The sequence below is a fragment of the Canis aureus genome, chromosome 34, assembly GCF_053574225.1.
Source record: "Canis aureus isolate CA01 chromosome 34, VMU_Caureus_v.1.0, whole genome shotgun sequence".
In the NCBI taxonomy this organism is placed as follows: Eukaryota; Metazoa; Chordata; class Mammalia; order Carnivora; family Canidae; genus Canis; species Canis aureus.
The window spans coordinates 23,302,583-23,313,712 of NC_135644.1; the positions used below are offsets into that span (position 1 = coordinate 23,302,583).

Consider the following 11,130-nt stretch of genomic DNA (forward strand, 5'->3'; position numbering starts at 1 on the left):
GCATTTCTAATAAGATCCCAGGTAATGCTGATTCTTTTGGTCCATGGACCATTGTGCGGTACCAGTTTAACTATCCCAATTGCCTCTTAACTAGCCTTCCTGCTTTGATCTCACAAACTGCAATGTTGCTACTGAAGTTCTTTTTCCAAAACATAACTTATATGCTTCTATACTTTCTAAGGCCACACACTGACCTTGACCTGGTGCCCAAACTTATTTCCATGCATGGAAATCTCTTGACAATCTGGCTGTAACCTGCTCTTCCATGTTCATCTCTTTCCACTTTTCCTCACGCCTTTATGAATAATTTGACTATGTCTGCACTTCCTTACTTCCATGCTTTTGTGAATCCTCTTCCCTACACCTGCAATGCACCCATCTTCTTCTATTCTGCTCCTCTTCCTCCAAAATGGAAAACTTCTATTTATTCTTTAAAACCTGACTCAGATATGACTTTCTTTGTGCTCCAACAGTTCTTTATACTGCTGTTTTAGGAATTATGATGTTTTATCTTGTCGGTCTATTGGTTTCTCCCGTGAGAATGAAGGCTCATCGAGGGAATGGACTTGTCTTTTTTTAAAAGTTGTTTTCTCAAATGTTTAGCATACTACTTGGCCATCCCACATACCAATGATGTCATTTAAACTGAATTTAATCCTATAAGTCAATGTTCTCCCAAATGTATCTTATTAGTACCAAGGACTTTCTCATGAAAAGATCCTCTGGTCTAATTATTGGATAAATCGTGAACTCTACATAATAGTGTGTATCAACTCTGTGAAGGAGCAGTAAAGAATCCTGTTATATTTTGATTACTATAGCATTACTAAAAGGTATTTGATTCCTTAGATACTTTTTTGAAATGTTTTCTTGAAATCAATAGAGAATAGAATTGGTGTTTTAGAAAGATACCCTTGGCTGAAGAGTGAAGGATGGTCTGAGGTGGGGGAGGGAGTGGGCCAAGGAGCTGGGTGAGAGGTAAGATTGGCAACAAATACCAAGGTCCTGAATTTAGACAGTGAAGTAGGAGGTGGAAAGAGGTCACAGCTCTAAGCACTGTTTCCTAGTATAATAAACAGGGACCTGTGGGAAACTGGAGATGCGAAAGAAGATGTTGAGAATGACCATGAGTCTTAGTTAGCAATTATTGTGTTTCATGTCAAGAAGGATATGTCATATCTGTCTCCATGAAGTGTTAGGCACTTGAGCGGTCTGAGAACTATACTGTAGCTCACCACATAAAATTTTGGTAGTCAATTGGTGAATAAGCTGCAAATCCTACATTTCCCTCCATTATCCTAATTAAGAAGGGGAGAGGAGGCATTTTTATCTTACCCTTTTTATTGTTCTGGCTCATACAAACCAAAATCCAATAGCTCTGTTTTTAGCTGTTTATTAGCTATCCCCCAGGCACCCAGCACTATGCCAGGGAAGTGTCTGCCATAACCGGTTCATAACCAGGCAGTTTTGCCCCTCAGGGGACATTTGGCCATGTCTGGAGTCATTTTTTTGGTTGTCACAACTGGGGGAGTGCTACGTGGCAGCTAGTGAGTAGAGGCCAGAGATGCTGTTAAATACCCCACAATGCACAGGACAGGTCCCCAGAAGAAAGAATTATCCAGCCCAAGATGTCAACAGTGCTGAGGTTGCAAAACCCTGGTTGATGTGAAGAAAAAACGGTAGTAATTATTCTGACAATTGAAGAGCAGCAGGGGTTTTGCCTAAATTATTAGAATAACAACCTCATTTATGGGCCTTGCTTTGTTAATATAGGCCTAGCCAGGTGGTGTTGAATAAGCATTAGTTCATGATTTAATCTTAGTTCCTTTCTCTTCCAGTGACTAATTATAAGCAATTTGAATTGCTATGTGTGATCAACGATGTAAAAGTAGGACAAATGCACCTCTAATGAGACTACATTAGACTCCAAAACTTCAAGTTCCCCGACGAGGTTTGCCCCAGTGCAAGGACAGAGAGGAAAGTCCTGGGTTGTAGAGGCAGGTGTCCTGGCCTTGAGTCTCAGCTCTGCTGCTCCCTGCCTCCCAGAGCCCTCTACGTTCCCTCCGAGCCACGGCTTCCTCATCAGGAAAGGCAGCAGTGATTTCCTCACCAGGTCACTTGTGAGGCTTAGCCAAGTCCCTAGGGAAGTTATATATCCGACAAGCATCCCTTTTATTCCCCCCTCTGTGTTCCAGGCCATATTGTCAGTGCTGGGGATACATTCATTACAAGACAGATGAAAATGTCTACCTTTATGGAGTCGGGAACAGTTGGGAAGAAAGACAATAAGTGTGATAAATGAGGATAATGAACAGGACGTTAAATGATGACAAGTTCTCTAGCGAAAAACAAAAGCAGGAAAGGAGCATGATGCAGGGTTGGTATATTGAAGATGAGAAGGACAGGTGCAGTTCGACTCTTTTTGAGTTAAGACTTGAAATGGGAAAAAAAAAAAAAAAATACTTGAAATGGGGAGGAAGTGAGCCATGCCCATATCCGGGGGAAGAGTGTTCTAGGCAGAGGACAGCAGCATCTGTGAAATTCCCGGGGCCGGATCAGGCCTGGAGAGTCCAGAGAACACGGGGAGAGCCGACAAGCAGGGGAACATCTGAGGTGGGAGAAGGGAAGCAGAGTGTGTGGGTTCTCAAAGAGGGCTGCAAGCGCCTTGGCCACACAAACGTTAGCTATTTATTACTATTGCCTGTAGGTAAAATGTTCCAATGCGCATTACGGCTCACATAAGAGTGTTCTATAAACCCCTCAAAATTCTGTGCCCTTCTAAGAATGTTTTTAAAGATATCCTTCGTTTAAACAAAATGGCAAGGCATCTAAGTGCAAAGGACAAAATTCTAGAATTCTCATGGCCAATCTGCTCCGTGGGTTCCTTTCTTGCGACAGCCACCCACTCTGCCTTGGAGCCCCACCCATGGGAGAGCAGAAAAAAGTCAACTCGGGTTTATTTTATTTCCTCTTCATTTCTACAATAGGAATAGCTTTTCTAAGCTGCCTGAGAATTTAAAGAACACCTACTTTTGTTGTGCTGCTGCTACACTAGTTTTGCTCTTACAAATTCCTAGAGACAATTTGTATTCATCCTGGAAACATGGAGATTTTATTTAGATACAGCACTACTATCTAATCACTGAGCAGATATGGGCTAATAATCTGTGAGATTTCAAGCAGGGATGTTCAAAACCCTTTTTATTAGATGTAAATGATCTTTATTTCAAATCTCACTTCATGCTATTTCAGCGGGACCCACCATTGTTACTTGTAGTGAACACACTTTTCCAATAAAACCACAAACAATAATATTTCTAACTCAGGCTTATTTTACTCGCATTTGAACCTAAAATTAAGAAAGAGAGAACTTCCATTTCAGTCATAGTCGTTGCTACCCTACGAATCAAAATCAATCATTTTTATAAGCGAAAATTGTCATGTACCAAAATGATTTTTAAACCCACTGTTCCTTCTGTTTTTAAAATTTATTTTCCCCTATGAGAACATGCTTTAGTTCACCTCTAAGTGTAATAAAAGGAGGCCATGAAATAATTGGAGCATTTATTTATCCTCTATGCTGCATTTTGTAGCCAAGGGTCCTCAATAAAAGTCCCCAGAACTGAAAACATACAAGTGTTAACTAGTTAAAGAATTATTCCCTTAACTCATAAATTCAGCAAGACTGTTTAGCTTATTGCCCCATTCCATGTATTTCGTGGGTTAAGAATGACTGCTGCCACTGATCTGCCCTCAGTACCATGTCTGTCCGTCTGTCTGCCTGTCTGTCCCTCACTCTGTAAAACTTTCCCTCTCACCCTTTCACTCTCTCTAAAGACTGACTTTCCCACAGCAAAGGGTGATGAGATCTCTGCTGACCTAAGGGAAAATGGCTCCCAGAGGCTTGTGGTAAAAAGATCCTAAATATAAGGCACATTCTTAGTTGGAAAGTCCCACTGTCGTCTTATGACTTGTGGGGATGTTCCCGTGTCGGGGCAAGAATATGCACTGAGAATCACTTCCTGATCTAACACACACATTTTGGGGTTCGGAACCCAGAGCACTGTTTAATCCACATCCCCAGAAGAAGCATCTCTCTCAAGCATGTTTCTACAGCCCAAATCAGACTTCCAGGGGGAGATGCCACCTTATGTGCTCATTTCTTCACTTTCAGGAAAAGGTTCAAATTTCCAAGTGACATGGGCAGACATCTCCTGTTATCCGGGTCACATTTCTGAATCATCTACCTCATTCCTTGGGGAAGAAAGTTGATGAGAGCTGACCCTACTCCCGACTCATTTTGCATTTCTTTGTTTTTCCATTTAATTTCTCGAGGACTATGTAAGACTTTTAAAGACACCAATGGCTTTTCCTCCTTTGAGCTGCTATGCCGGAAATCCTCAGAACAGAATAGGCAACACTACATTATACACAAACTCTGGCCATGTCTTCAACTATCCAAAAGGTTCTTATGTCCTTCCCTTGTTGTTCTATTATGAAAACAAATAAGTAAATACACAGATGTGAGTATCGCCTCACGGGTCATCTGCAGGCTGTGGGAAGTATCTGGCTTTTACATTTGGGGAATAATCTCCTTTCTCTGTGCATTTCTTTCAACTAAAACCCTGATTTTTGCTCTGGCAAGGTCCTCATTGGAAAAATATAGAGGAAAAAAACTGGGGGCAGAAAAATTGCAAAGATAAATATCTCTTAAACTGCCCCTACCATGCTCTGATTAGCACACCAAGTATTTTTAGTTTACTAGGGATGAAATTATGCTGTGTCAGATGGAGCTGCTGCCACGGGTGCACGGTAGACATTTAATCTACCCCATGCATATCCCCGGCTGCCATCAGTACTTATTGTGAGCAGAGTTGCTGTAAAACGATGTTGGAGAGTTTGTGAAAGCAAATCTGGGACTGACTTGTAATGATGTCTCCACAGTCCTATGGAGGCTATGTTTCATCACTGGCCCTTGCTTCAGGAACTGGTCTTTTCAAATGTGGGATAGCAGTGGCTCCTGTCTCCAGCTGGGAATATTACGGTATGGAAACATTTCATAAATGTTGCTGTGAAAACATTTAACACGTAATTACTCTATATTTGAGGTTGCTAGGAAAACAAATTATGCAGTAAAATTCACCCCAGCTTCACTGGGGGAAAATATAATCTATAAATGAGGTTGTTTATATGATTCATTGTGATCATGTTGCAACAATCAAGGAAATCTCAAGAACGAGGAAGAAAGGACTCTTCCAAAACCCAGTGTATGTTATCCTCTCCCCGAAACCTTGTGTCTCCTGCTAAACCAAACCTTGAAAACCAGAGCCAACTCTGTGTTTTTGCCGGCACACGGGTGCAGCATGACTGGTCCTTAAGGACATCTTATGCGAAGTTGGGTGGAGCCAAGCTGTTCACCTCCATGCCACAGCCTGTCATTTCATTGCTCCAGAAATCAGAGTGATAAAAAAAAAAAAAATTGGTTAAGAAGTCCACCCCCATGTGTGCCTGTTTTTATGATTAACATCAATGCAGGATGATTATTTGGAATTGACTCTAGTAATGGGACAAAAATTAGCTTTCATCAAACCCTTGTCCCTGTGTTGGAGTAAAAATGAGACAACTATAACTTGCAGGGAATCCTTATTCAGAAAAAGAAAGTGTGTGTGTGTGTGTGTGTGTGTGTGTGTGTGTGTGTGTTTGTTGGGAGAGGAGGATTCGAGGCACCTAGACCCATCCTAGATTAATGAGGACACCAGTAAAAGTCCTAGAGGTGGCTACGTTTGTGATTTCTTTTAAAATCCAAGGAGGCCATTCCATTAGGTCCTCTCTAGCTCAACATTCCCTGCACTGAAGGGTGGAAGAGAAAAAGCTTCAGATCAGTCCTTCCTAATGGCAGCTGCTCCTGTTTCCTCCTTGGCTTCTCAAGCCCGGTTGAGGCAAATCGCAGAGCAAATGACGTGGGTGGAGCATTACAGTAAAGGAAAGCAAGAACCTTCCTCAGCAGCAACGTGGGGGAAAGTGAGGAGCAGTTCTCTAACCTTGAGGTCTTATTGGTCAGTGACATGACCTGTATCACGTGTAAACAACATATTCTTATATATTTTATAGCATCTATCTACACAGAACGATTCATGGGCCTCCCAACAAAGAACGATAATCTCGAGCACTACAAAGTAAGCGCTTTCTCTTTAATCTAGGTCATTGAGTTCTTGCAAATGTGCTAAATACTTTTGAGGCAGTCTTCAGAGTTTACACTTTTGCCGGGTCCCCAAGCAAATACGCTGATCTTTTGTTAGCTGCAAAACACCTCACTCGGAAGGAATTTACTCTCCTTGGATTCTCTTCTTTCTTTCCCCATCCTCCCTTCCCTCACCTCCTTTTCCCCATCCTCCTGCCCACCCCCAACCCCTACACAGCTTGAGCGGGCATCATTTATGCCTAAGGTCTCACTCATATGTAACATATGACACATAAACTTCCCGTTTTTCAAACTAAGAATCAGATGGAAGTAATGCAAATGATGATGAAAATGTGTTGCTCTGACTCTTAAATATTTATCAACCAAAGCAATACATAATTTCAGTATTGGTGCTAAGTCCATCGCACAATGATTTAGCTAGTTTTCTATTAGAACTTGCAGCAACTAAAATGTTAATTTTTCCTCTTTTCCAGAATTCAACTGTGATGGCAAGAGCAGAATATTTCAGAAATGTAGACTATCTTCTCATCCACGGAACAGCAGATGGTGAGGTTTAAGCAAGACTCTTACACATAAAAATACTGAGCCAACATCACTTTGTTTAAGAAACATTAAGCATCCTCCTATGCCTGTGCTCGGGGTCAGTACCTAAGAGTCAGAGACATTTCCACAAATGAGTGCGATTACTCACTGCTGACAATGTCAACCGCACGACTAGATAATTGTCGGTGTTCATTTGCAGGCAGTACATTGTCACTCGATGCTTTCTGGTATTTAGCAGCACTTTAACTCTCTCTCTTTGTTGCAGATAATGTGCACTTTCAAAACTCAGCACAGATTGCTAAAGCTCTGGTTAATGCACAAGTGGATTTCCAGGCAATGGTACATAATTTCGTTTTACTCCTGTTCACGGCCTTAGACCCGTAAGCTCAAAGGAGGAAGAATCTGATTTTTTCATTATCATTATCAATATCATTGTTATTTTTACTGAAGCCTGGCAAACGGGCTGTGAGGTAGCATAGGCGAAGGATTAGCGAGTGGGTCTTGGATCTTCCGCGAACTCCCTGAAGGACACTAGGCAAGCCGTATATGAAATGGAGACATCTGTGAGATTCGCTGATCTTCTAGCTCGAACATCCAATAGTTCTGTGATCCTGCTTGCATAAGTGTGGCTGCATGCTCGGCGTCCCCACAAAAAAAGCTGGGAGTCCCGAAGCAGCCAAAAGGTCTGTTTGTTCAGTAAGAAGCAGTTGGGGGATGTTGTCAGCGGCCTCAGAGGCTCCTGAAGTCGGGGGTCTCTGCTCAGAGTTAGAGAACCCTGTCATCCGTGTGTCCCCAGGGCCCGACATGAGCCTGGTCCCGCACGGAGGCTCGACTTGTCCCCGAGCGAATGAATGAATGGGCTAGCTGGAGGACCCAGGCCGCACAAGGACTAGGAAGGGACACCAGAGAGGACAGTAAGGGGAGAACCATGGCAGGAGAGACAACCCCTCCTCGGGAGCATGAGTTCTCCCTCACTTGCTTTTCCTGAACAAGAACCTCAGAAAGGAAACCCTCTTTTTTAGAAATTGGGCATTTGAAAACAATTTACAAAAGGGGATTTGAGATTCTTCTGATTTTTTTAATTGTGATCCTCCCCCCCGCCCCGTGTAAATTCACCTTGTAAGTATAGAGCATTCCATCAGGACCACTGTCCCTCTTTATTCAGTGAAAACAATAATCTCACCAGCATCTCTCCAACAATGAAGTTTAAATTTATAATGTCATCTCCCTGGGTGTTTTTAATGATACTATGTTTAACTCCTATGAAAGGTGTTTACGTTCTATGTGTTGTGGATTTTCGGCAGCAGAGAGGAATTGGATTCAGAGGCTAAAAGCCTCGCAGAATTTTTGAGCTAGAGGAAGCCTCAGAGAAAACCAAATCCAACCTCCTCATTTTTCAAATGAGGAAACCGAGCTCCAGAGAAGCAAAGTAATAGACCCAACACACCAGCTCTGGAACACTTGCTTGTGTCCCGATCCCCCAGAAGGCTGGCCGTTGTAAGAGCCCAGCCACCAAGATCTAAGATAGAAGCTTAAAGATTGCAAAAGAATAGCCAAGGTTAATAAAAGGCCTCTCTTGTCTTCCTGTTCTAAATGGTCATGTGTAAACTCTCTTATTAAGTGTTCCTAAGTAGCATTTCAATTACAATATCAGAAAAATGATCAGGACCTGCAAGCATTAAAAAGTCAAAGCTGGATGCATCGCGTGGCCGCAGGGGTGACACAGGCTTCTCTCTTTGTGTTTCAGTGGTACTCTGACCAGAACCATGGCATACCCGGCCTGTCCTCGAAGCACTTATATACCCGCATGACCCACTTCCTAAAGCAGTGTTTTTCTTTGTCCGACTGAAGATGACGCAGATGCAAGCCTGTATCACAGTCTGAACACTTCGTATAAATGCCTCAGACCATTTGCTTGTTTTACTCTTTATGCTGTTCAATCTTGGTACAAACAAACAAATGAATGATGTTCTAAAGGCTGGCAGTAAGACTCAGAAGTTCAACCCAAATATTGTTTACATTTTCTGGCACTCTCTAAAAGAAAAGGGAACCATGCCTTTTGCTTTGGACACAGACAGTGTTGTATCACCTGTTCGTTTGAGGAAAATAATAAAGTGAGAAATTAAAGTGCTATTATTTTGTCTCTGTGCATTCATTTCAGCTTATGGTTTTATCAGAAAGAAAGAAAAAAGAGAAAAGAAATAAAGAGAGAAAGACAGAAAAGAAAGAAAGAATGAAAGAAAGAAAGGAAGAAAGAAAGAAAGAAAGAAAAAAGAAAGAAAGAAAGAAAACGCTTGTGCTAAGCAAGCACCTGAGTGATATTAGGTGGTTTTGGAGAAGAATCTAAGAGAGTTTGGATTTTTATCATTAGAATTCCAAGGGCTGGAATGAATAACTCAGAGTACGCAAAACATTGTTCAGAAATCAAGTTTGAGATGCATCTTGTAGAGGCATCCTGATGTTTGCACTCTATGCCGTCCCTCCAAGAAATGTTTATTACATTTCTCCCAGGTTTCTTCAAACTAACCAAAAGCATTTGATAAGGACAAAGTGAGAATTTTTTAATTCAGGCTCCTTTTCATTAACGCTTCGAATTTGGAAGCATTCCTGTTTTGTATCTCTTTCAAGAATTAGTACTGGTAACTGCCTTCGGATTGCTAACCCATCACCAAACCAAGCAAGCAAAACAATTCAATAAAAAGGACATCTGCAGCTAGGAAGAAAAAATGTTGTATCTATGAGATTCTTCAGGGGTTTGAGTTTGACATTATCGAGCTCATTCTGAAAAAGAAAAAAAAAAAAAGCCATAATGCCTGCGATCCCGAAGGTGAAGCTTTGCCAGTACGGGTCCCCATCAATTAGAAACTTACAGGCAGCTTCCATCTCTGTGACGGCCACAGAATTAAAAGATCCAGGTCACCAGAAGAGATTTCTTAAATGAATGTTGGAAGTGTCAATGGAGCCACTCCCTAGGGGACTTTTCATTGATGTGTTTCCTGGCACTAGATTGCTCTGGATGATTTCTCCCGTCTCTAGCTTGATTCTAGCTGGAGGCAGAAGACCCTCGTGCCTTCTCTCAGGCTCTCTAGCCAAAGAACCAACCCTGGCTTGCAGCATTACTGCAGGAAGGGTCCTCGAAGGTCACAGACCACACACACCTCTGGAATTGTCAGACATTTCCCTGTCCAACTCTGTCTCTACTCCTGCTTTCTGAAATCAGGCCTCCCACTCAGGCCACGTAATCCCACCTCACCCATCAGGAAGGGGTGCCCTGTCCAGGAGCTTGGGTAGCACCCACACCGATTCAGGGCTGGCCATAGTCCTTCCTCCCCATACCTTTACAACTACTGATGCCCTGAGGGACACAGAGACAAGCTTTTACCTTCCTGTTTTGTTCTGCCTGGTGCAGCCTCCCAAGCAAGCCCAGAAGATGTCCTCCTAATATTCTCCTCATCCACTCTCTCCAGCAACAGCTCTTTCCTAATACTCTACCAAGGGGGACAACAGGGCAAGTGCAAAAAATAAGAAAATCTTGTCCCTTCAACGTCTTTCTTCTGCCTTTGCGGATTTCTGCCCAGCTGTTGTATCCTATCAACATGCAATAAGGGGTCTCCAGCCTCACGCCTTCGTTCCCACGGCCGCAGGGGCAACTTCTAAAACACGAATTGAAATGTGCCATTATTCCAAGGGGAAGCCTCCAGTCTTCTCCACAGTCTACACGTACTGTTGTGGACATCAGATGGAGAACATTGCCATCATCACAGACAGTGCTATTGGATGGTGCTATCCTAGGAATCTTCACAGACCATATCTTAGAACGTAGCATATGGTAGAAACTCAGCGATTGATAGATGAGTGGATGCATCTGTGTTTGTAGAAGATTCATTTTTTCTACATTACATTTGCTAGAGCCTTCCCTGACCTCCTCAGGTAGAGTCATGCAGGTGCTCCTCAGACATTCAGCATGTGTTTATGTATTGATTCATTCATTCAACGAGAATTCATGGAGTCTGTCTGTATACCCGACACGGTCCAAGACTTTAAGGATCCAGTGAAGAGCAAGGCAGCAACTTGAGAGGCAGGTTTTTTGTTTTTTTGGTTCTTTTTAATGTTCGCATTTTGTACAGCTTTACTAGATTCTTCTTTTGGCGTGGAGGATAAAAGATACACAAATTACAAAGGGCAAAGACTTAATAGAAAAATACCAGCCCAAAAGGGATGATTAAAAACATCTGACTTTTTCTATTTGTAGGAAGCAAATTGCAATAATAACTATCCCTTAACTACATTTTATTCTTGCATGTGAGATTTGAGGAGGAGGGTGTCCTGACACCCAAATTAATGCTGAAAGTATAATCGTGCTTCATGTATCACAGACTTGGATT

At 42.3% G+C, this 11,130-nt stretch overlaps 1 protein-coding gene across 2 annotated transcripts in view; it reads left to right on the forward strand.

Annotated features, from left to right (window-relative positions):
* FAP (fibroblast activation protein alpha) overlaps window positions 1-8,878 on the forward strand; it is a 72,472-nt gene extending 63,594 nt beyond the window's left edge. The window contains exons 22-26 of one of the 2 annotated variants that reach the window (XM_077883479.1): window positions 4,945-5,044; window positions 6,112-6,176; window positions 6,676-6,748; window positions 7,011-7,084; window positions 8,493-8,878. In XM_077883479.1, coding sequence (XP_077739605.1) covers window positions 4,945-5,044; window positions 6,112-6,176; window positions 6,676-6,748; window positions 7,011-7,084; window positions 8,493-8,594 — 414 coding nt within the window. In that variant the 3' untranslated portion in view covers window positions 8,595-8,878. Of the gene's footprint in view, window positions 1-4,944; window positions 5,045-6,111; window positions 6,177-6,675; window positions 6,749-7,010; window positions 7,085-8,492 lie in introns of those variants that run through there. The other variant, XR_013371870.1, reaches the window with a different exon arrangement.
* The last annotated feature ends 2,252 nt before the right edge of the window (window positions 8,879-11,130 follow it).